General features: G+C 47.8%; 2 protein-coding genes and 2 non-coding genes across 5 annotated transcripts in view; 2 read left to right on the forward strand and 2 right to left on the reverse strand.

Moving 5' to 3' along the window:
* Positions 1–193: 193 nt before the first annotated feature.
* Positions 194–265, forward strand: trnae-uuc (transfer RNA glutamic acid (anticodon UUC)). Its single transcript has one exon. It is a non-coding gene; the product is annotated as a tRNA-Glu (tRNA).
* Positions 266–2,332: 2,067 nt separating this feature from the next.
* Positions 2,333–2,404, forward strand: trnae-uuc (transfer RNA glutamic acid (anticodon UUC)). Its single transcript has one exon. It is a non-coding gene; the product is annotated as a tRNA-Glu (tRNA).
* Positions 2,405–3,530: 1,126 nt separating this feature from the next.
* On the reverse strand, positions 3,531–12,360 carry LOC129859813 (SLAIN motif-containing protein 1-like). Of its 2 annotated transcripts, XM_055929939.1 has the most exons (9): positions 11,774–12,360; positions 10,786–10,919; positions 8,459–8,590; positions 7,910–8,017; positions 7,009–7,158; positions 6,224–6,589; positions 5,305–5,457; positions 4,782–5,079; positions 3,531–4,673 (listed from the first exon to the last, which is right to left on the reverse strand). In XM_055929939.1, exons 1-9 carry the CDS (start codon positions 12,187–12,189, stop codon positions 4,598–4,600), a joined length of 1,833 nt encoding a protein of 610 aa, XP_055785914.1. In that variant the 5' UTR covers positions 12,190–12,360; the 3' UTR covers positions 3,531–4,597. The 2 variants fall into 2 exon arrangements, with proteins under 2 accessions (XP_055785914.1, XP_055785915.1); XM_055929940.1 differs by lacking the exon at positions 7,910–8,017.
* Positions 12,361–13,076: 716 nt separating this feature from the next.
* The window catches only part of LOC129859814 (28S ribosomal protein S9, mitochondrial-like), a 28,390-nt gene continuing 15,922 nt past the window's right edge, over positions 13,077–25,544 (reverse strand). Inside the window, exons 6-11 of the mRNA XM_055929941.1 lie at positions 20,999–21,084; positions 20,780–20,855; positions 17,949–18,117; positions 17,647–17,755; positions 15,082–15,251; positions 13,077–13,518 (exon numbers count right to left, since the gene is read on the reverse strand). Coding sequence (XP_055785916.1) covers positions 13,427–13,518; positions 15,082–15,251; positions 17,647–17,755; positions 17,949–18,117; positions 20,780–20,855; positions 20,999–21,084 — 702 coding nt within the window. The 3' untranslated portion in view covers positions 13,077–13,426. The remainder of the gene's footprint in view (positions 13,519–15,081; positions 15,252–17,646; positions 17,756–17,948; positions 18,118–20,779; positions 20,856–20,998; positions 21,085–25,544) is intronic.

The following is a 25,544-nucleotide window of genomic DNA, read 5'->3' on the forward strand; positions in this document are numbered from 1 at the left end:
AAACTGGTTGCTACTGTTATCGCTTTTATTGGCTTTATTTTGACAACACAGTCGTCTGAAAGTGTCGTTTTAGTCGCAGTTTATTATAAGGAATACGAGAAGAATGGATTGAATGATGTAATTAAATATAAATATGTAATCCGTCCCGTGTAGACGGAACAAATAGTCTATATTCCGTTCAATTTTTAAGATCTCCCATATGGTCTAGCGGTTAGGATTCCTGGTTTTCACCCAGGCGGCCCGGGTTCGACTCCCGGTATGGGAACAACTGTTTTGTTTAATTAAACATCATTGAACATGTTCTCTATAGCAGTGTTTCCTCACCCTGCTCCTCGAATACATTGGTGGAAAAAGTACCAGATTATCATACTTGAGTAAAAGTAAAGATACCTTAATAGAAAATGTCTCAAGTAAAAGTGAAAGTCACCCACTAAAATACTACTTGATTAAAACGTATTATGGCTGCAATCCCGTTAACGGGATGATATGACAACAGCCAGTGAAAGTGCAGGGTGCCAAATTCAAACAACAGAAATCTCATAATTAAAATTCTTCAAACATACATGTATCCTATACCATTTTAAAGGTAATCTTGTTGTTAATCCCACCAAAGTGTCCGATCTCAAATAGGCTTTTCAGCGAAAGCACCACAAACGATTATGTTAGGTCACCGCAAAATCACAGACAAGTCATTTTTCCAGCCAAAGACAGGAGTCACAAAAAGAAGAAATAGAGATAAAATTAATCACTAACCTTTGATGATCTTCATCAGATGACACTCATAGGACTTCATGTTACACAATACATATATGTTTTGTTCGATAAAGTTAATATTTATATCCAAAAACCTGTTTACATTGGCGCCATGTTCAGAAATGCCTCCAAAATATCCGGAGAAATTGCAGAGAGCCACGTCAAATAACATAAATACTCATCATAAACTTTGATGAAAGATACATGTTTTACATAGAATTAAAGAGATAAAGATACATATTTTACATAGAATTCCTGTTTGGATTTTTTCTCAGATTTTTGCCTGCAATATGAGTTCTGTTATACTCACAGACATCATTCAAACAGTTTTAGAAACTTCAGAGTGGTTTCTATCCAATACGAATAATAATATGCATATATTAGCAACTGGGACTGAGGAGCAAGCAGTTTACTATGGGCACCTCTGTGCACCTTTCATCCAAGCTACTCAATACTGCCCCTGCAGCCATAAGAAGTTAAAAGTCTGAAAGTATTTGGTTTTGACTGTACTTAAGTATCAAAAGTAAGTCTAATTGCTAAAATATACTTAAGTATCAAATTTGACTCACTTTCTTCTCTCAGTAATTATTTGTCCCGTTTTCAAGAAGACCCTCTCAGTGGGAACGGATGTGGCCACTATGCAGTCTCCCTGTCATGACTTTAGTAAGCTGTGGGTATCTTCAATGAAGTGACATGTAACCGACATGTAAGAAGTGGTTACCCTTGATGTCCAGCAGTCAGTGAGTGGACTCTTTCCAGCACTGAAGCCTGTGTGCTCTCGTACAGTTGTGGAAGAATAAGTGATTTTGAAAGGGTTCTCCTGCTTGGAATTGTGTACATTGGATTTAGACTATTGCTCTAATTTCTAAAACCTCTGTCCTCCACGATTGAAAATGGCTGGAAATTGGTGGCAATCATTTTAGCCAATGCAATATCAATTTGGCCTTGTTTTGCTACAGATTTGGCCAATTTGGCCTTGTTTGCTACTTTGGCATAAACTGGTCCATAGAAGACTGCGTAGGTGTGGGTCGCGGAGTAGGCCTACTTAATTGAGTGGATACATCTCCACGTGTGAAGGTGCTGGCTCCACCAATATCACTAGCAGGCCCGCTGCAGTAGGGATGATCAAGGATTTTCTCTTTAAGTGCGTGAATTGGACAATTGTCCTGTCCTGCTAAGCATTCAAAATGTAACGAGTACTTTTGGGTGTCAGGGAAAATGTATAGAAAGTACATTATTTTCTTCATGAATGTAGTGAAGTAAGAGTTGTCAAAAATATAAATAGTAGAGTACAGATACCCAAAAAAACGACTTAAGTAGTACTTTAAAGTATTTTTACTGAAGTACTTTACATCACTTCTCGAATACCCCCAACAGTACATATTTTTATTGTAACCCTGGACAAGCACACCTGATTCAATTAATCACCAAACCCTCAATGAGCTGAATGAGGTGTTTGTCCAGGGCTACAACAACAATGTGTACTGTTGGGGGTACAAGGGTTCGGAAATACCACTCTACAGTACCAATAGGCTTACCTGTGGATTTCAGTGTTAAAGTACTCCTACGTTTTCCAACCTCCCATATGGTCTAGCGGTTAGGATTCCTGGTTTTCACCCAGGCGGCCCGGGTTCGACTCCCGGTATGGGAATGGAATTTTTATTAAAACCTTGAACATGTTATGCACAGTCGGCTTAAAGATACAGGTACGGTATATGCCTGCCTGTGGCTTTGACTGTTAAAATATTGCGAATTGACTAAATAGAATACTATCCGATGGAGGCTACCCTAGTAATGCTGCAACTAGCGCTCACAGTCTCACACCAAAATTACACGTTCATCAACATTACTCAAACATCAAATTTCTAAGTGTAACATGCTGACCAGACCGAACACGTCGCGTGCGCGAGCGTTGCAAAATAAATGTAGAAATCCATGTTATTAAATTATTGCCCGCGCGCGCCAAGGGCTAAAATAGAAGTCATTCGTATTTCTGACGCAGATCGTGCGGCAAGTCCTGCCTCTCCCATCTCCTCATTGGTTTATAGAAGCAGGTACCCACGTGCCATCTCCTCATTGGTTATACCAACGTGGGTGATTGAAAGACGAACTGTGTTGCCGGTTGTCGTGGTAATAATATGAAAGTTTAGATGCCAATCACCATATAAATTCAAAGATGAAAAATCCTGGAAGGAGGAAAGATGACTAGAAACGATTCGGTTGACCGTTTTGTGTGTGGTTTAATTGTCAGAGTAGAGGACCTTGTGCATTTCAGGTAAAATAACTCAATGTTTATATCCCAGGACAAATTAACTACCAACAGCAAGCTAGCTAAATAGGACAAATTAGCTAGCATGTGCAAGCTAGCTAACTAAATTGCCATACATGTTTAATGCTTTTTGACCTGTCCCCAAATTCATGTAACTGGTTCAGAGTTTGTTTTGATATTTTAATCTGCGTGTCGTGATCGCGTTTGGTGTGGAGGGACAAAATACATGTATGCACAATGGCACACGCTCACAGCCGGTTTGGGTTCCGTGTAAGGTTGTTCAGACTTTAACTCCACATTTTTGAGGCTAGGCATTAACGGTGAATGGTTAAGGTAAGGGTTAAAGTTTGGGATAGGCTTGAAAACAGAAAGCGTTACATGTTTTTTGATACGGAAACTGAATACATTTTCGCTAAATTTGTCAGATTGATTGTAAGAACTTCACCTGTGAAAATAACCAGTAGCCTACTAACTCGAGACATAATTGAATATCAGGTTCAAATAATACTTTTATCATTTGAAAATCTTTAATTTTAGTTAAAAGAACTACACTCATTCAATTAAATACAGTAAAAAAAATGTTTTGGAGAAAGAGATGGTCATGAAGACTAACCTGCTTTTTTTAAATACTGAAAAAAATATTAAAAACAGACAGAGAATGCTACGGAAGTGATCTTTAAAAAGTTATCCTTCATCCCAAAAGACAAAACATCTACCCTGTGCTCTTCATCAACAAAATTATAATTAACCATAAAAGTGCAATATCACAAATAAAATGAACAAAAACAATTACATTTCAATTCACACTTGTACAATCAGTGCAACAATTACAAATATTTCATAGATATGCCAGTGAATCTTTATAGTTTAAAAAGTGTCCAAAACACAACTTGAAGTAATTTCTCTGTCTTGGTGAGACATATTGTAAACAGATTCAGACGTTAGCTTTAATTTGGTTAATATGCTTCACATTTTTTTTAAATCATGAAGAATATTGCATCAATACAATCAGCATCCCAATAATGCACACTGAAAGTTCTCTACACTAATCATAAGATAATAAATAATATAAGATTTATTTTAAATATACTTTGCCATGTAAAAATGAGACCAAATACACCCAGACAATAGGGAGTGATTTAGACTTTTTTTAGCAGCATATTTGGTGCTCTCCATTAAGAGAAAATACACCTTTTATTAATCAGAGTTCCAAAGTAAAAAAAAACAATTATGTGGCTTAATTAGCATAAAGTGGCAGCTCTTTCTTTAGTATGTTAATGTAACCATAACGTGGTTAAAACTTGTTAGTGCATAAAAATATCAACAGGGCGATTCCCCTTGGCACAGACCAAATTGGACAGGTGGAGAATGCATGTTTGACTGAGTGCTGACGACACCTCACATACCCAATCATGAGGGCGTTCTACACAAGGTTGTTATTCCCTATAGTTTGGTTGACCTGCCTTCTCAATTCCCCAAGAACACTTTGTGTGGCAGTGAGTGACCCCAACCAGCAGGGTCTCTCTACATTGCCAGCTCTTCTTCTCTCCATTCACGTCTCCATTCATCCCGCTCTCAGTAGCAGCCATCTCTCCAGCTCCCGTCTCGTAGGGCACTCAGGCTGGACAAGCTCTTAGGAGGCGTCAATAAACTGGGGAAAAGATCAGATTGAGATGAACAATCGGAAATTACGATCCCAGACAACAAGAACCTAGTTTTGAGCTTGTTGGCGCTCCCCTAGTGTCCTACAGTAGCCTACCTGCGTGTGGGTTGGGCGATCTTGCTTCGAAGGGTGGAGCTGGTCCCGATAAAGGAGGCCGGGCGGGGCAGGCTGCTCCGGGGGGGTGTAGGAGTGCCCCCAACCGCCACGGCTGGTTTACGGTGGAGGGGGATCCCACTGATGCCGCTCAGGGACTGCAGACTGGTGGAGGTCGGCATGGTAACTGGCCCTTTCACAGTGGGGCTGACGTAGGCTGTGGCTTTGAGGGGTTGCCGTGACAACGACTGGAAGTTCCCCACACTCTGGACTCTGTTCTGCAACTGACCGGGTGAAGGGACTAGTGGGACAGGAACAGGGGGTTGACAATACATCATATACAGATGAATGGATTATTAATGGATTGATTTAATATTGCTGTTTTCCTCAGATCTACTGTATAATGTATGGACCACCGACTTAGAATGATCATTTTCAATTTGATGAATTCTGGCGAGTCAATCAAGCCCGGCAGTTTTATAGTATGTGTATGGTCAGAGCTAAAACAAAGAAGACGGTATCTCACTGGAGGACTGTAGCCTGCTGGCCAGCCCATTGGACGAGTCGAAGCTCAGACTGTTCCGAAGGGTGGAAGGAGAGACGATGTGATTGGCTGGGCTCAGTGGGCTGGGCACACTGGGAGCCCTGAACAGGTTGGGCATGCTCCTCCGCAGCTTATCTAAATAGAATGCGCACACACACCAATTCCTGTATTAATTCAAGGCCACAGATCTAGATGACTAAGACTTTATCATCTCAGATTCTACATAGAGCCCTCAAGAGGAATACGTGCCACTCACTAGTCTCTCTTGAAGAACACCAGTTTTGAGGCCCCAAAGATAAAAATCTCCTGTAATCTCAGTGTCCCTCTCCTGTTTAGCTCCCAGAACAGAAACAGAATAGCCTCCAAGAGCTTACAGAACAGTCAGTGTCTCAAGAGGCTTACAGTGAGCACATCCCTGGTAGTCTGCCAGTACAGTAGTGACTAACGAGTGGGTGACCTTAAAAATGACCTGTTCCTCCATTAACATAAACAATGACAAGTTGAAAACAAACCTATAAATAGATTAGGATAACTATTTCATAAGAGGGCCATCACGTCGCGTGTCAATTATTTTGTAGCCCTTCTAATATTGTTATGCAAATGTTCCATCAAGACAACACAAAAGGCTTGTTTGAAAAATGTACTCATATCCATCTGCATTCCAAATGTGATCCCCAAAATACACAAACATTATTAGAGAGTCTTGCAAATCAAGAATTCTTATTAGTGTGAGATTTAATAAATTTAAGCAGAGGGCCAGGGTTGAGTCCAATAGACAACGACCAGGAGAACACTGTCCAATAAAAACATTTGTCATAATATATATATATATATATATTTTTATCTCCCATTTTCTCTAATGAACGCAACCCAAGTGCCTGCATGGGCCAGGCCTGCTCACCTGATCCAGGCCTGAAGCCCTGTTGTTCGGGTGTGTAGGTGCTGAGTGTGGGGCTGGCCAGGGCCTGGGGTTGGGGTGGGGGCTGATAGGAGAATCCTCCAGAGGGGTACTGAGGGGTGGAGGGGGTGGTTGTGCTCCTCCTCCAGTCCCGTATGCTGGAGAAGGTGTGGGAGTGGGAGAGGCCGCGCTGCAGGGTGGGTCCCACACGGGTCAGGCGGGGCTGGGGAGGAGGTAGCTGCCCGTACTCTTCCTCATCCTCTTCCTCCTCCAGGTCGGCCTCGCCGCTGTGCTGAAGGGAGAGGAAGGAGAAGCTGGCGCTGCGGCGGTTGATGGAGGTGGGGGTGGTGGAGTAGTCCTGACGAAGACCTGAAGGAGGGGGAAATACGGACAAGCGCAAACACACAAACACAATCAGTCGTCACCTTCTACGCCTGAGGTTAAGGTTAATAAAGCCTGGATGAAGTCTAAGGTCTTGAATCACGTTACAGTGTTAGAAGGGAGAGAAGGACAGAGGAAGATAATGAGAGAGAGGAACAATAAAGGGCAAGAAAATGGCCAGGAATCCAAAACCACATGAACAACTCTGGGCCCTACTTTTAACCTTGGGGCCAAGAGTTATTCCCTTTCAGGTCACCTGCTCAATAGTTAATAATAGTTCTGATTTATAAAGCATTTTCAACCCTTTGACATAGAAAGGGGGGAAAGCTCACCTCTTACTATGTAAAACAATATATAGTCATAACTATGTAACAACAACAGTTTTTAATAAAGGGTGAGGGACTCACTGTCCTCCTGCAGACGAGCCATGACCTGGACGTCAACAAGGTCCTGCAGTTTGTATCCCTGCGTGATGGAGTCATCCTCCAGCTCTGAGGCACTGAGCTCACTGTCCATGGAAGACTGGGGGCTGAGGAGGAACCGCCGGAGGCTGCGGCCTTCGACACACAACAGAGTTCAAAGGTCAGATCACAGACAAATTACATTGCAGACATTTTACATTAACAATGAACACAAAGAATACTGACCAGATGAAATGCAAGATTAGTTTAGATAGGAGGTACACTGGCAGCAAAAAAAACATCACTCTCCCTTTAAGAAACATTGCCGAGTCACTGTTAGTAGGGAGGCCACGTCATGGAATTGTGCCTTTGGTGATAGAAGCACCACAAATCACAGACAAAGCTAGAAAAGGCCATATTGTGTTTATGGCCACTCCAAGCCCCCATGGCTATTTTCCATTATGGCCGCCAACCAGGTCCCACAGGCTCGACCTAGCTGTGTGACATGTGGCACTTCCATCACCAAAGGGACTATTCCACTCAAGTGAGGGGACAGACCATCCCACTATGTTGAACTTCACATGGCAAACACCTGAAGCAGCAGAAACTGAACACACACTGAAACGCTCCTTCTCGTGCAGTGACAAATGATGAATGATGACCTTGGGGGCCTCAATAGTCTATAGTGGCTTCCTCTCTTCTTGTGTCCACCTCTGTTCTGATCTGACAAGACAGCCAGTAGATGAAACTTAAGGTGTTTCACCTGTCCATCTCTCTAACATCAGCAGGAATGAAGGAGAGGAGACAAGGAGAGGAAGCTCTTTCAAGCAGACTATTGAGATGCAAACCTTGACATGACATAGAGACTGAGCCAACGTGGGCCAGTGGGGGAGCGAGCGAGGCTTACTGCGATTAGCTGAGTGATTGGCTGGGAGGAATGTGGGAATTCTCTCAGCCTTCCCTACAGGAGTCAGGGACAGGTGGAGGAGAGGATGGAGGGGTGAGGAGAATGAGGCTGACGGAGGGAGAAAGAAAGGGAGGGGAAGGAGAGGATAAGGGGGAGAGAAAGAGAATCATGGAGAGTTGTTTGAATGGAGAAAAAAAACTATTCCAATGAAGAGACTGGTATTTTTTTTCAATTGTGAAATACCATGTTTAAGAAGTAATCATGGATGGAGTAGCCCTCGTGTCTAAGGACCAGGGGTTTTCCTCACCTGGTGAACTGATCAGGAGTGTTGAGTTTCTGCTCAACAAGGCCCAGGATCTTTCTGCTCAATATGGCCCTGATTCTGCTCAATAGGGCGCAGAGGTTTCCTGCTCAATAGGGACAAGAGTTTCTCCTGATCAGGTTGCAAGGTTGAAAACCCCCTAGTTAAGCTAATGTCATATGGTAATATTATGTTAACATTATGGCAATCTGTACCCATGTCACATAGTAATCTGTGTGTGTATTTACCAGGTCTGTCAGCGGGTGGAGGGGTGGAGCAGGACCTGGAGAACGAGGCACTGAGGGGGGACACTCCAGCTACACGTCTCAGGGGGAGGGCAGGGGAAGAGTGGCTGGAGAAGACCCCCCGCCACCTATGGACTACGCATGGGAGGTAGGAGGAGGAGGGAGGGAAAAAGGCAATGTCATACTGTACTGTATCGGACCACCCCTAAAACACACACACACACACACACACAGCTGTCAGTGCTTTCCGGGCCCCTCACAAGGAACAGAGGTCAGCAGTGTGAAGCGGTTGTTTACCTCACACCCAGCGCGTCACATTGCTGTGACAGTCACAGAACCACTATTCAGTAGCAGCCAGGGAACACATCTGCTGTCCAATGCCCAGGAGACAAAGCTGCATTCACAACCCTCACACACACACTGCTCAACACACCCATTCAGCACAGGCCAGGACGAGGGACGGAGCAGCGACCACACACACACCTTCTGATATATATTCATAGAGGAGACCTACAGTAATGAACACTCGCTAAACAAATATCCCAGCAATCTATCTAGAGGAGATGTGGTGGATCAAAAGAACAGAGAGAGAAGAATAAATAATAAATGTGGCAGAGCTGAGAAAGCAAAGCATCTCTCTCCCTCTGTGTGGTGGTTCGACTGTGTGCTGCTCAACACAGCACTGCATATATCCCTGCACCACAGATAGAGGGGTTATGTTATACCTGTCACTGAGAATATAAACCACTTGGCAGCATCGAGGCGAGATGCCTTTCATGTAAACACGGTAACCATGGTTACCCCTCTGGTTGCCGAGGGAGGCCCTGTGAACGTAGCAACAGGCAGATAGTAGGTCAAGTGAGAAAGCAGTGGAAGGCTTTTCCTGCAGTTACAGCTACTGTGAAATTAATATACGGGCTTCTAGTTGAGATCCTTACAGCAATATATTGTAGTAAAATACAGGTAACTGACAAAATAAAGGAAACATGAGTATGAGGGATAAAAGTATATTTTATAAGTATTACACTTTATGTTGTTGTTCCCTTCATTTTGGCGGTTACCTGTAGTTCACTGATGCATTGGCGGCAGGTAGCTTAGAGCGTTGGACTAGTAACCGAAAGGTTGCTAGATCGAATCCCAGAGCCAGCGAGGTATAAATCTGTCGTTCTGCCCTTGATCAAGGCAGCTAACCCACTGTTCCTAGGCCGTCATTGTAAATAAGAATTGTTCGTAATTGACTTGCCTGGTTAAAAAAATAAAATGGCAGCTTCACTGATGCAACGATAAGCTGTTGCATGACAAGTGTACAATATGAACGCCAAGTTAAATTGGATTTAATGTGCAAAAACAGATACTTTTCAAATCTATAATAGTAAAAAGAAATGCAATTAAGCTGATGTGTGTGTTTACTCCAAGTTGTTGAAAGTGACGCACACAGACAGTTGCGGCCAGTGCTTCACCTCTCATTAAGAGCTTAGAGGACTAAAGCTGTATTAATACATTACCTTCAGCGAAGACCGTGGGAGACGTTACATCACATCTATTCACTCCTCCACTGTCCTGTTTCACACCACAGCTTCCTCTCAGACATTAACCCAAGGTCCACTCTGTGGTCATTGGACACCATGGAATGTCTCAGGAGTAGAGGTATTAACCCCTGACGTTACAGCTAAATTCCCAAAGTCGGCCACTCATACCTTCACTTCACGGCCACCCATTCATTCTCATTCGACCCGGGCCACCTCTCCACTGCAACCCTTCTTCAGGTAGAGGCTGTGAATTAGAACGTGATCTCCATCACCTAACCAGGTGAAATGAATGCACTCACTGTCACAACCATGCTGCGAATGTGTGGGTCTGTAGGTTTGTATACGGCTGTCTTTTCAGGAGTGACTCCGCTTGTGCGTGACCACCGTGTGTAGTTTAATGACGCCGGTCGTGTGTGCGTAGTTTAATGACGCCGGTCTTGTGCGTAGTTTAATGTAGCCAGTGCTGTGTGTAGTTTGATGTAGCCAGTGCTGTGTGTGGCTAGTGACTGTCTGGAAAGGTGCTGTAGTTTTACCTCAGAGTCCAAAATAGTCTGGAGTTGGCTGGTTACATAATCCTGAGAGACTTGAGGACCTGTTTCACACTGTGCTCAAGGCATCACAGTGCTAGCCTCCCCCTCACCTCCATGTACCCACACACACAGTAAAGTAGAATCATAACCATCTGTTGAAAAAGTCTTTGAATACAAAACGTTTCATCAGGTTGATAGAAACCTATGGTCTAGTATATAGCCATCCATCTATCCACCCTTTTTGGTCCCTGGTTTCCACCCCTCCTCATACCTTGGTCCAACCTGAGGCACAGTGAGCGGGCAGACTCCACCTCTGTTCTGGGGCTGTCCAGGACCTGTCTGCTCCACTGGAGGGGGGTAACAGGGCTCTCCCCCCACAGCCGGGCCTTGGCTGACACATACAGCCTGCAGGGAAGACAAGATGAGAGCCAGAAGAGAAGGAATGAAGAGGATTTTACTGCCCTATAGTCCCATATCAACCCTTATGGGCCTACAGGGAAGACTGGTTTCGGGTCAGGGATACGTTTTCCAGTTTTACTATGATCCCAAAAATGTACATCAAGCCAAAACCTCACTTAGGACATGAGAAAATAATCATATTGATTGTAGCCAACAAGCGCAAACCGTGGCGCATAGTGTGGAGCAGCCAATTCTGACTGCAGTCCAAAATTGGTTTTGGGCACTATAATAGATTCGCCATAATAAAGAATGAGTCAAAAGTAGAATGTCATCTTTTATCAGCGGGTATTCTTATGCATTCGTTTTACCACTAAAATAATAGCACGTTTGTGTCTAGTCGTCCACCCCCAAGTCGACATGTCTCAGACTGATGCAGTCTAGACTCCATTTCAACAGGCACATTTTCAGAGCAGTGGCCGTCTGCTCAATCATAATCGTTGACTATGATAATTGCAACAAATCGATGTGTTTGTTAAAGAAAAATCGAATGACGTTGGAACAAGTGTCAGCTGCATCTTTCTGTCCAATTTGCCCCGAAGGTGTGGCTTTGTTGTCGTATATCATTCCTACTAGGATTTGAGTCTCATTTGCAGGTACATCATTATATTCCATAGGCCTACGTCTACCAGAGTAACAGTCACATATCCTTTAAAATAAACAGAACACTGCATCGCCATCGTACATCGTATAGATAAATTGTCATATGCAAATAAGGACTGCAAGTTTCAAAGAAATCTGTCCGATTAAATTTGTCACCTCAACTACATTATACAAACCGTTGCACATTGTGAAATAGTTACCAGGTTGCTTCAGAGTCTTCATTAGAGAATACAGCATCTAGGTCCAGAATGTCCACCTCATCCAGAACCGTAAGTTCCATATAATCAGCCTCCGTCTCGAGAGCAGTATCAACATAATGTGAATGTAAATATTCGAACGGTTCGTCCAACGGGAAAAATGACTCCAAGGAAGACTGGCACAGTAGCGTCGGTAACGGACTAGGTATGCAGTAGCTCCCGGCCATGTAGGCCGGAGAGGGAGGTAGAATGTGGGGGCTGCCAGTGCAGCCGTTCGCCCGCGTCCTCAATTGCTCATTTTGCCGCTCCAATTTCCGAACCAGCTCTTGGAGCTTTTTCACCTCCAGTTCCGCGTTCGCGGCATTGCTGTTGCCGTTGATATCCGTCATTATCTGGGGGTTCATCACTGCTGCATCCATTGGATGGAAAAGTACAAATACCCGATCTATTTTGTATTAAATGGTGGACGGGGTAAGCTACACTCAGTCTCAGCTCACCCGCTGCCCACACTGTGATATGGGTATGGGTTGTATCTCGCTTGCTCTAGTGCCCATCAGGACTAGCGCATTCAGATGCCGCCCAATGAGGGATGGTGGCGTGCTATAGACTGTCTCCACCCCCAGCGTGCCGAGTCCACCGCGGGAACTGTTGCCTAATTAGTGATTTCAGGACAGGTGCGTGCAAGCGTTCTCTCCTCAAACTTCACAGTTGTGACATTGATAAGTGTCCGTAAAGAAAGTGCAACATTTTTGTTTCAAATATGTTTATTAAAACAGAATGACAGATTACGTCCAAAGTGAAAATACATAATTGTTTTATAGCCTACCTTTTGATAACACAAGATATTGGCTAAACCATTTATATTTTATAATCTACAAGCATACACAATTGACTTCATTAATATACACATAAAGATCTATTGAATTGAATAATAATTTCACCAGCCACTGTACATATTCTACAACCGCATGCTCAGAGCGCCCATGCATCTTGAACACTCCCCTGGTTAAACCAGGGCATTTTATGCGCATTTATCGCCATCCTGTGGTGTAAATTGAGACGGCAAATTATGGAACTGTGGTGACTTTTTCCAATTTAACGCAGGAGTGAAAGTTCTGAAGGCACGAAATATAAATACAGAATCTGCACAGCAGGTTTCATCACCATGGACAGCGACTAAGGCAGAATCCCTAACGTGTATTTTCAGCACCCCATGACAGTGGACAGCGCCTGGTTAAGGTGCAGCTGTAACATTACTGGCCATTTATTTTTTATATGGAATAAAAACAGCATATTATAAGCAAGGTATTTGAAAAACAACATTTTATTTTCAATATACAGACAAAGACAAAGGACAGGTGTGTTGCCAGAGATGGCCCTCTGGTGCCAGAAAAAAAATTGCATTGCAACCTATATGGAGTTGGGAATTCTGCCCTCACATGGACAGAACCCCTTTGAATTTGTACATGTATTTGAGTCATATACTTGGTGTCCATTTCCAGATCTAAAACACCTTTAGGGGACATATAAAAAGCTACAACAGGGGTTGGATGAACAATTAGTCCACTTACTAATAACAGTTCTGATCTCAGAGGAAGATAATGATGAAGATGTTGCTGTGATTTCCCTGTGTCCAGTTCTATTCTGTCCTCCACCTCAGCGTTTCTTCCAGGTGAACTTCCTCCTCGCTCCCTCCTGGCCCGGCTTCTTCCTCTCCTTAATTCTGGGGTCAGGGGTCAGCAGCCCAGCTGAGAGGGAGGCAGAGATGCAGGTCAAAGGTAAAACCAAAAATAGTACAATACATCAACGACAAAGCAACAGAGGAACAGCGGCCAATGTTGTTCATTTGATGTACATTAAAATAATCCTTCTCTCAGCCTCCCGGGTGGCGCAGTGGTCTAGGGCACTGCATCGCAGTGCTAACTGCGCCACCAGAGTCTCTGGGTTCGCCCCAGGCTCTGTCGCAGCCGGCCGCGACCGGGAGATCCGTGGGGCGACGCACAATTGGGCTAGTGTCGTCCGGGTTAGGGAGGGTTTGGCCGGTAGGGATTCCCTTGTCTCATCGCGCTCCAGCGACTCCTGTGGCGGGCTGGGCGCAGTGCGCGCTAACCAAGGGGGCCAGGTGCACGGTGTTTCCTCCGACACATTGGTGCGGCTGGCTTCCGGGTTGGAGGCGCGCAGTGTTAAAGAAGCAGTACGGCTTGGTTGGGTTGTGCCTCGGAGGACGCATGGCTTTCGACCTTCGTCTCTCCCGAGCCCGTACGGGAGTTGTAGCGATGAGACAAGATAGTAATTACTAGCGATTGGATACCACGAAAATTGGGGAGAAAAGGGGATAAAAAAATAAAATAAAATAAAAATAAAAAAACCAATCCTTCTCTCAACACATATCAAATGTGCAGGCTAAAGTTAAATCTAGACTTGGTTTCCTCTATCGTAATCGCTCCTCTTTCACCCCAGCTGCCAGACTAACCCTGATTCAGATGACCATCCTACCCATGCTAGATTATGGAGACATAATTTATAGATCGGCAGGTAAGGGTGCTCTCGAGCGGCTAGATGTTCTTTACCATTCGGCCATCAGATTTGCCACCAATGCTCCTTAAAGAACACATCACTGCACTCTATACTCCTCTGTAATCTGGTCGTCTCTGTATATACCTGTTGCAAAACCCACTGGTTGATGCTTATTTATAAAAACCCTCTTAGGCCTCACTCCCCTATCTGAGATATCTACTGCAGCACTCATCCTCCACATACAACACCCGTTATGCCAGTCACATTCTGTTAAAGGTCCCCAAAGCACACACATCCCTGGGATGACATCCCTTGTCTTTTCAGTTTGCTGCAGCTAGCGACCAGAATGAGCTGCAACAAACACTCAAACTGGACAGTTATCTCAATCTCTTCATTTAAAGACTCAATCATGGACACTCTTACTGACAGTTGTGGCTGCTTTGCGTGAAGTATTGTTGTCTTTACCTTCTTGCCCTTTGTGCTGTTGTCTGTGCCCAATAATGTTTGTACCATGTTGTGTTGCTGCCATGCTATGTTGATGTTTTAGGTCTCTCTTTATGTAGTGTTGCGGTGACTCGTCGTGATGCGTGTTCTGTCCTAGATTTTAACATTTTTAATCCCAGCCCCCGTCCCCGCAGGAGGCCTTTTGCCTTTTGGTAGGTCATCATTGTAAATAAACATTTGTTATTAACTGACTTGCCTAGTTAAATAAAAGATAATGAAGCTTTTTGAATGATGTGTATGTGTGTGTGTCTCGTTAGTTGTGTGTATGTGTTTGTAGTACCACTACCAACCTTGTCTCATGGTCTCCACCTGTCCCTCAGACAGGAAGCTGAGCATAGCGCGGGAGATAGCAAGGCGTAGCGCCCCCGCCTGGCTGGAATGGCCCCCGCCACTCACACTGCACTGCATGTCAAACCTCCCCAGCACCCCCATGAAGTGGAGGGGGAACATCAACTGCTCCCTGTCAGGGGGAGAGGAGAGGGATTGAGAGAAGGGAGGAGAAGGATGGAGAGAGGGATGGGGAGAAGGGAGGAGAAGGGAGGAGAGGGATGAGATGGAGAGGAGGGATGAGATGGAGAGGAGGGAGGAGAGGGGTGAGATGGAGAGGAGAGGGGTGAGATGGAGAGGAGGGAGGAGAGGGATGGGATGGAGAGGAGGGAGGAGAGGGATTGGATGGAGATGAGAGAAAGGAGGAGAGGGAAGAGATGGAGAGGAGGGAGGAGAGGGAAGAGATGGAGAGGAGGGAGGAGAGGGAAGAGATGGAGAGGAGGGAGGAGAGGGAAGAGATGGAGAGGAGGGAGGAGAGGGAAGAGATGGAGAGGAGGGAGGAGAGGGAAGAGATGGAGAGGAGGGAGGAGAGGGAAGAGATGGAGAGGAGGGAGGAGAGCGATGAGATGGAGAGAGAAGGGAGGGAGAGAGGGATGAGATGGAGAGAGGAGGGAGGAGAGGGAAGAGATGGAGAGGAGGGAGGAGAGGGAAGAGATGGAGAGGAGGGAGGAGAGGGAAGAGATGGAGAGGAGGGAGGAGAGGGAAGAGATGGAGAGGAGGGAGGAGAGGGAAGAGATGGAGAGGAGGGAGGAGAGGGAAGAGATGGAGAGGAGGGAGGAGAGGGAAGAGATGGAGAGAGGAGGGAGGAGAGGGAAGAGATGGAGAGGAGGGAGGAGAGGGAAGAGATGGAGAGAGGAGGGAGGAGAGGGAAGAGATGGAGAGGAGGGAGGAGAGGGAAGAGATGGAGAGAGGAGGGAGGAGAGGGAAGAGATGGAGAGAGGAGGGAGGAGAGGGAAGAGATGGAGAGGAGGGAGGAGAGGGAAGAGATGGAGAGGAGGGAGGAGAGGGAAGAGATGGAGAGGAGGGAGGAGAGGGATGAGATGGAGAGAGGAGGGAGGAGAGGGAAGAGATGGAGAGGAGGGAGGAGAGGGAAGAGATGGAGAGGAGGGAGGAGAGGGAAGAGATGGAGAGAGGAGGGAGGAGAGGGAAGAGATGGAGAGGAGGGAGGAGAGGGAAGAGATGGAGAGGAGGGAGGAGAGGGAAGAGATGGAGAGGAGGGAGGAGAGGGATGAGATGGAGAGAGGAGGGAGGAGAGGGAAGAGATGGAGAGGAGGGAGGAGAGGGAAGAGATGGAGGGGAGGGAGGAGAGGGAAGAGATGGAGAGAAGGGAGGAGAGGGATGAGATGGAGAGGAGGGAGGAGAGGGAAGAGATGGAGAGGAGGGAGGAGAGGGATATAGAGGAGGGAGACGAGGGATGGAGAGAAGGGAAGAGAAGAGAGACGAGGGATGGAGAGAAGGGAAGAGAAGAGAGACGAGGGATGGAGAGGAGAGAAGAGGGATGGAGATGAGAGAAGGGAGGGGATGGAGATGAGAGAAGGGAGGGGAGGGATGAGATGGAGGAGAGAAGAGGGATGGAGAGAATGGAGGGGAGGAGAGGGATGGAGAATGAGAGAAGGGGAGGAGAGGGATGGAGCGAAGAAGGGTGAGGGGAGGGATAAAAAGATTGAGGGAGGGAGGGAGAGAGGTGGAAAGGAGGGAGGGAGAAAGAGAAGTTGGTTACGAGAAAGAGAGAGAGAGAGAGAATAAGAAGGATAACAGGATAAAGAGAGAGAGAGAAAAGGGTAATTAAGTCAGTCAATGGAGTGGGCACTGGACACTGAGATACCAGTTATCAACAGCAGTGGTTGTCTAGAGGATTGTAAAGAGCTGCGGTGTGTGTATAGAGTCCTGTTAACCTCTGTTAGAGCCACACAGTCATATTTAGACACTACAGCAGTCACTCTTCTGTCTCAGCATGAAAAAGATAGATGAGGGGTGTGTGTCAATGTGTATGGAGTGTGTGTTATGGCCCACATCCCAGCAGACTAAATTAAAGGCGTATTGCTGACACAGTCAAACCACCGTCACCCTTCAGGTCCTATTAGTCCTGTCTCAGTCTGTCCTCGGTCCAGGAGATAACACACACACACACACACACACACACACACACACACACACACACACACACACACACACACACACACACACACACACACACACACACACACCCCTAACCCACTCAGTTGTGTAATTAACTCTGCTATATCCCAGATAAATAAACGAGGCTATAACGCAGTGAAGTGCAACATAAAGCTACTTTTCAACAGTGTTTTGTTTGAGAGTGCACGTGGCACGGCGTGCACGTTAAGGAAGGGTGGGGAGAGGAGTGTGGAAAGAAGCAGGGACTTGTGGGAGAGGAAGCACTAACGAGCCATGTCAATCCTCTAAAGCTTCCTCTCTGATAAGTCTCCTACTTCATCAGTACTGGTCTGAAAGCCCGTGCTATTTGAAAGCATTACGGTGGATGTCTACTGGGAAGGAATACGGACCGGTCTTGCAGGACAGGGAAGTAGTGGACATAGTTTATCCCGTTGATGCTGATGGATCCTGAGCCGCTGTCTCTCAGTAGGACAGTACCTGTAGCGGTCTTCCTCCTGCCTGGGAAACACACACACTTATTATCCTACATCTCTCTCTTCTACCATGAAGCCCTGGCCAGCCAATGACTGTAGGTCATTCTTTGAAAGGGAAAGATTAGACCCGGGTTGCTGTCAAATGTAAATAAATGCTATGTTATTGATCCATTGATTGATAAAAGCCCAATCGTATTAATTGATTGATTGCTGTTTACCATCTCCAGTGCTGTAAGCCACTCCGTGCTGGTCGTACTGTAGGGGCTGGACCTGCTGCTTGGAGGACTGGATCTCCAGCTGTCTGCGGTAGCGCTCGACAAAGTCCTCCTCCACAGAGCAGTATGGCAGAGACAGCAACCTCTCCATCAGCTGGATGAACCGTGCATACTGACGAGAGACACACACAACATGGAAGAATAGGAGTTGCCCCTAGACGCTGATCGTGGGTCAGTTTATAATTTCCCCAACTAATGGTAAAGGTTAGGATTGGTGGAGGGGAAGCTGATCCTGGGTCTGTAGGGGAAACATCACCCCGGAGCGTAAGAACATAAGTACACACGCCTACTTTCTATTGGCGTTGTAGGGCTCTGTTCAGTATCTAAACAGCAGCCTCTTGTGGTGACTAGGTGAACTGCATCATACCAGTAATACAGTATCTAGCATGCCAACAACCAGGTTTCCAGCCAACCTTCTATGTGAGTAAAGAACATGTTAAATACAAATATTGGAAGGCATGATGGAAACAGCAAAGTTGTCGGTAAGCTCTCCAAATATTGATATACACTGCTCAAAAAAATAAAGGGAACACTTAAACAACACAATGTAACTCCAAGTCAATCACACTTCTGTGAAATCAAACTGTCCACTTAGGAAGCAACACTGATTGACAATAAATTTCACATGATGTTGTGCAAATGGTATAGACAACAGGTGGAAATTATAGGCAATTAGCAAGACACCCACAATAAAGGAGTGGTTCTGCAGGTGGTGACCACAGACCACTTCTCAGTTCCTATGCTTCCTGGATGATGTTTTGGTCACTTTTGAATGCTGGTGGTGCTTTCACTCTAGTGGTAGCATGAGACGGAGTCTACAACCCACACAAGTGGCTCAGGTAGTGCAGCTCATCCAGGATGGCACATCAATTGCGAGCTGTGGCAAGAAGGTTTGCTGTGTCTGTCAGCGTAGTGTCCAGAGCATGGAGGTGCTACCAGGAGACAGGCCAGTACATCAGGAGACGTGGAGGAGGCCGTAGGAGGGCAACAACCCAGCAGCAGGACCGCTACCTCCGCCTTTGTGCAAGGAGGAGCAGGTGGAGCACTGCCAGAGCCCTGCAAAATGAACTCCAGCAGGCCACAAATGTGCATGTGTCTGCTCAAACGGTCAGAAACAAACTCCATGAGGGTGGTATGAGGGCCCAAAGTCCACAGGTGGGGGTTGTGCTTACAGCCCAACGCCGTGCAGGACGTTTGGCATTTGCCAGAGAACACCAAGATTGGCAAATTCGCCACTGGCACCCTGTGCTCTTCACAGATGAAAGCAGGTTCACACTGAGCACGTGACAGACGTGACAGAGTCTGGAGACGCCGTGGAGAACGTTCTGCTGCCTGCAACATCCTCCAGCATGACTGGTTTGGCGGTGGGTCAGTCATGGTGTGGGGTGGCATTTCTTTGAGGGGTAGCACAGCCCTCCATGTGCTCGCCAGAGGTAGCCTGACTGCCATTAGGTACCGAGATGCGATCCTCAGACCCCTTGTGAGACCATATGCTGGTGCGGTTGGCCCTGGGTTCCTCCTAATGCAAGACAATGCTAGACCTCATGTGGCTGGAGTGTGTCAGCAGTTCCTGCAAGAGGAAGGCATTGATGCTATGGACTGGCCCGCCCGTTCCCCAGACCTGAATCCAATTGAGCACATCTGGGACATCATGTCTCGCTCCATCCAACGCCACGTTGCACCACAGACTGTCCAGGAGTTGGCGTATGCTTTAGTCCAGGTCTGGGAGGAGATCCCTCAGGAGACCATCCGCCACCTCATCGGGAGCATGCCCAGGCATTGTAGGGAGGTCATACAGGCACGTGGAGGCCACACACACTACTGAGCCTCATTTTGACTTGTTTTAAGGACATTACATCAAAGTTGGATCAGCCTGTAGTGTGGTTTTCCACTTAAATTTTGAGTGTGACTCCAAATCCAGACCTCCATGGGTTGATAAATTTGATTTCCATTGATAATTTTTCTGTGATTTTGTTGTCAGCACATTCAACCATGTAAAGAAAAAAGTATTTAAGAAGAATATTTCATTCATTCAGATCTAGGATGTGTTATTTTAGTGTTCCCTTTATTTTTTTGAGCAGTGTAATAACCATCATATGGAAGTAAACTTGGAGTCACGTGATGACATCATCCAGTTTAAAGCATGCAGTTTATTAGGCTACAGATGAAATAAATGATGATGAACTTCACAGGGTGGTGAAAGTGCAAGGTGATGAGTTTGATTCTTCTTTCCAATAAATATTGAGGGTCTTATTCTGGTGACATGATGATTGATGCTTGGGTGACTTTTGTCAAATTAAACGAATCTCGCTCTTTAGTCCATAATAATCTCATCATGTAGGCTGTACCCACAATGTATCTGCTAGGTGTTGGCTAGAGTGCACGTGCCAACACCAGGGTGCACAGTTGCTATATAACGCAACATTTGTGACAAAACCATCAGTATTGTTGAAAATGTGAGAAATCCATTTAACTTGTATTTTTTTTATTCAGTACATGGGAATTTAACCACAAACTTTATTTTTATGTGGACTACCTAATCACACACTTTTCAAGTTGATGGAATTGATGGAATTGATTATTCTCTGGTGGGAAAATGCACATATTTAATTTATGCAGATTTTTGAATATTCACATGAAAATCTGGTGCCAATTGGATGGAAACCTAGCTAGTGATATGTAAGGTCTTTTTCCTCAGTAAATACTATCACAGCAGAACTGCTGAAGTGAGAAGGAGCAGATATCTGGATGGCATTAAAAGAGTTCCTTCTTACATCGTGTTCTGAGATGGTCTCCACCAACAACTCCTCCAGCTCTTCTTTCAGCAACCACCGACTACCCACCAGAGAACTGAACATAGACAGTTAGATACACACACACACACACACACACACACACACACACACACACACACACACACACACACACACATATATATATCAACATTCACCGGTGAACTTATTTCACTGCTCTGTGAAAACAACTATCCTCACATCTGCTTGGTATCCTGGGTAAAGAGACCCTTTCCTCTCAGACGGTCCTGGTGCTTCTCTACTGCCAGGGCTTTAGTGAAGGTGTCCTGAATGGGACAGGAGGACACAGACCACAAGATTAAACAACATGGAACACCCTATGGTCTATGAACCTTTCACTCAATATTAACAATGTGTATTTGTGTTGTATCAAAAAAAGACTCGTATTGAGTACATTTTATATTCTGACACACACACGCGCGCACACACACACACACCCTAGAGATAGAGAAAGAGAGAGGATACTCCATTATGAAAGCAGATCCCATATCTGTCCCCATCCTTGGCTGGATTTAATTGGGTGGGAAAATTGAATTGGGGAGCACTTGGGCTAAAGCTTACTCCCCCTTTCTCCCCAAGAAGCCGCCATGCGGAGCGAGAGGGTCTACCCGCTGTCTGCGGGCACGCTTGTCTAAATTGGCATGGAGCCCACGAGCTTGGCGTTAGCCCATCAATCGCGGTACAGTACGTTAAGGCTGGTGATAGAGGGCCCCGACCCGGGCCGTCAGCCTGGCATTCTGTCACGTCCCAAAGCAGCCTCAACTCTCCATCCATCCATCCACCCCCCCCCCCCCGCGACTGGGTGAGAACTCATTTCCCAGTCCATTATTCAGCAGATGTTTGTTTAATTCCTTCTTGATAGAGTGGAGTCTAATCCGCCGACACTCCGCCACAAAAAGAGAGAGACAGACAGAGGGGGGGAAAGCAAACATCAAGCAAAAACCAATTTGTGTCACAAGAAAAGAAGTAATAAAATAATCTTTATAAAAAGGGAGGGCAGGTGGTGGTGTGAGGGGGTTTGGCGTTACACATTTGTGAACACTGGGCCCTACAATGGCTGGGAAATGATTGAGGTATAGAGGCCTGGATGAAAAAGAGGAGGATAGTGGGAGACAAGCAGAGAGAAAGAGATACAGAAAAGAAAGAGATAGAAGAGAAATGAATGCCTCCTACACTTGAACATTTTATACTCAACTCTCGACTCACTTCTAGTTCCTCAAATTCAATAAGCAGTGTGAAGCAGCACCCTGTTAGCATGGTGTTGATGTGGCTTCACCAGTGAGCCCTTATAGAGCAAAGCTCTGAGGAATATCAGAATGAAATCCTCTGGCTTCAGAGGCTCCAGTGTCCCGGCGCTAACATCTTACTCATGTCCTAACGGGGTTTAGATATGAAGGGGGGGAGGGGGTAGTCAGGAGCCTCTGGTTCCCCTCAGCAGTGGGTAGGTTAGGGGGTAGTCAGGAGCCTCTGGTTCCCCTCAGCAGTGGGTAGGTTAGGGGGTAGTCAGGAGCCTCTGGTTCCCCTCAGCAGTGGGTAGGGTAGGGGGTAGTCAGGTACCCCTGGTTCCCCTCAGCAGTGGGTAGAGTAGGGGGTAGTCAGGTACCCCTGGTTCACCTCAGCAGTGGGTAGGGTAGGGGGTAGTCAGGTACCCCTGGTTCCCCTCAGCAGTGGGTAGGGTGTAGTCAGGTACCCCTGGTTCCCCTCAGCAGTGGGTAGGGTGTAGTCAGGTACCCCTGGTTCCCCTCAGCAGTGGGTAGGGGGTAGTCAGGTACCCCTGGTTCCCCTCAGCAGTGGGTAGAGGGTAGTCAGGTACCCCTGATTCCCCTCAGCAGTGGGTAGGGTAGGGGGTGGTCAGGTACCCCTGATTCCCCTCAGCAGTGGGTAGGTTAGGGGGTAGTCAGGTACCCCTGGTTCCCCTCAGCAGTGGGTAGGGTGTAGTCAGGTACCCCTGATTCCCCTCAGCAGTGGGTAGGGTAGGGGGTAGTCAGGTACCCCTGATTCCCCTCAGCAGTGGGTAGGGTAGGGGGTAGTCGGGTACCCCTGATTCCCCTCAGCAGTGGGCAGGGGGTAGTCAGGTACCCCTGGTTCCCCTCAGCAGTGGATAGGGGGTAGTCAGGTACCCCTGGTTCCCCTCAGCAGTGGGTAGGTTAGGGTGTAGTCAGGTACCCCTGGTTCCCCTCAGCAGTGGGTAGGGGGTAGTCAGGTACCCCTGGTTCCCCTCAGCAGTGGGTAGGTTAGGGGGTAGTCAGGAGCCTCTGGTTCCCCTCAGCAGTGGGTAGGGGGTAGTCAGGTACCCCTGGTTCCCCTCAGCAGTGGGTAGGTTAGGGGGTAGTCAGGTACCCCTGGTTCCCCTCAGCAGTGGGTAGGTTAGGGGGTAGTCAGGAGCCTCTGGTTCCCCTCAGCAGTGGGTAGGGGGTAGTCAGGTACCCCTGGTTCCCCTCAGCAGTGGGTAGGGGGTAGTCGGGTACCCCTGATTCCCCTCAGCAGTGGGTAGGGTAGGGGGTAGTCAGGTACCCCTGGTTCCCCTCAGCAGTGGGTAGGGTGTAGTCAGGTACCCCTGGTTCCCCTCAGCAGTGGGTAGGGTGTAGTCAGGTACCCCTGGTTCCCCTCAGCAGTGGGTAGGGTGTAGTCAGGTACCCCTGGTTCCCCTCAGCAGTGGGTAGGGTGTAGTCAGGTACCCCTGGTTCCCCTCAGCAGTGGGTAGGTTAGGGTGTAGTCAGGTACCCCTGGTTCCCCTCAGCAGTGGGTAGGTTAGGGTGTAGTCAGGTACCCCTGGTTCCCCTCAGCAGTGGGTAGGGGGTAGTCAGGTACCCCTGGTTCCCCTCAGCAGTGGGTAGGTTAGGGGGTAGTCAGGAGCCTCTGGTTCCCCTCAGCAGTGGGTAGGTTAGGGGGTAGTCAGGAGCCTCTGGTTCCCCTCAGCAGTGGGTAGGGGGTAGTCAGGTACCCCTGATTCCCCTCAGCAGTGGGTAGGGGGTAGTCAGGTACCCCTGGTTCCCCTCAGCAGTGGGTAGGTTAGGGGGTAGTCAGGAGCCTCTGGTTCCCCTCAGCAGTGGGTAGGTTAGGGGGTAGTCAGGAGCCTCTGGTTCCCCTCAGCAGTGGGTAGGGGGTAGTCAGGTACCCCTGGTTCCCCTCAGCAGTGGGTAGGTTAGGGGGTAGTCAGGTACCCCTGATTCCCCTCAGCAGTAGGTAGGATAGGGGGTAGTCGGGTACCCCTGATTCCCCTCAGCAGTGGGTAGGGGGTAGTCAGGTACCCCTGGTTCCCCTCAGCAGTGGGTAGGGGGTAGTCAGGTACCCCTGGTTCCCCTCAGCAGTGGGTAGGGGGTAGTCAGGTACCCCTGGTTCCCCTCAGCAGTGGGTAGGGGGTAGTCAGGTACCCCTGGTTCCCCTCAGCAGTGGGTAGGGGGTAGTCAGGTACCCCTGGTTCCCCTCAGCGGTGGGTAGGGGGTGGTCAGGTACCCCTGGTTCCCCTCAGCGGTGGGTAGGGGGTAGTCAGGTACCCCTGGTTCCCCTCAGCAGTGGGTAGGGGGTAGTCAGGTACCCCTGGTTCCCCTCAGCAGTGGGTAGGGGGTAGTCAGGTACCCCTGGTTCCCCTCAGCAGTGGGTAGGGGGTAGTCAGGTACCCCTGGTTCCCCTCAGCAGTGGGTAGTCAGGTACCCCTGGTTCCCCTCAGCAGTGGGTAGGGTAGGGGGTAGTCAGGTACCCCTGGTTCCCCTCAGCAGTGGGTAGGGGGTAGTCAGGTACCCCTGGTTCCCCTCAGCAGTGGGTAGGGTAGGGGGTAGTCAGGTACCCCTGGTTCCCCTCAGCAGTGGGTAGGGTGTAGTCAGGTACCCCTGGTTCCCCTCAGCAGTGGGTAGGTTAGGGTGTAGTCAGGTACCCCTGATTCCCCTCAGCAGTGGGTAGGTTAGGGGGTAGTCAGGTACCCCTGGTTCCCCTCAGCAGTGGGTAGGGGGTAGTCAGGTACCCCTGGTTCCCCTCAGCAGTGGGTAGGGGGTAGTCAGGTACCCCTCGTTCCCCTCAGCAGTGGGTAGGGGGTAGTCAGGTACCCCTGGTTCCCCTCAGCAGTGGGTAGTCAGGTACCCCTGGTTCCCCTCAGCAGTGGGTAGGGTAGGGGGTAGTCAGGTACCCCTGGTTCCCCTCAGCAGTGGGTAGGGGGTAGTCAGGTACCCATGGTTCCCCTCAGCAGTGGGTAGGGTAGGGGGTAGTCAGGTACCCCTGGTTCCCCTCAGCAGTGGGTAGGGTGTAGTCAGGTACCCCTGGTTCCCCTCAGCAGTGGGTAGGTTAGGGTGTAGTCAGGTACCCCTGATTCCCCTCAGCAGTGGGTAGGTTAGGGGGTAGTCAGGTACCCCTGGTTCCCCTCAGCAGTGGGTAGGTTAGGGGGTAGTCAGGTACCCCTGGTTCCCCTCAGCAGTGGGTAGAGGGTAGTCAGGTACCCCTGGTTCCCCTCAGCAGTGAGTAGGGTAGGGGGTAGTCAGGTACCCCTGGTTCCCCTAAGCAGTGGGTAGGGGGTAGTCAGGTACCCCTGGTTCCCCACAGCAGTGGGTAGGGGGTAGTCAGGTACCCCTGATTCCCCTCAGCAGTGGGTAGGGTAGGGGGTAGTCTGGTACCCCTGGTTCCCCTCAGCAGTGGGTAGGGTAGGGTGTAGTCAGGTACCCATGGTTCCCCTCAGCAGTGGGTAGGGTAGGGTGTAGTCAGGAACCCCTGGTTATCCTCAGCAGTGGGTAGGGGG

The sequence above is a fragment of the Salvelinus fontinalis genome, chromosome 7 (assembly GCF_029448725.1).
Source record: "Salvelinus fontinalis isolate EN_2023a chromosome 7, ASM2944872v1, whole genome shotgun sequence".
Lineage (NCBI taxonomy): Eukaryota > Metazoa > Chordata > Actinopteri > Salmoniformes > Salmonidae > Salvelinus > Salvelinus fontinalis.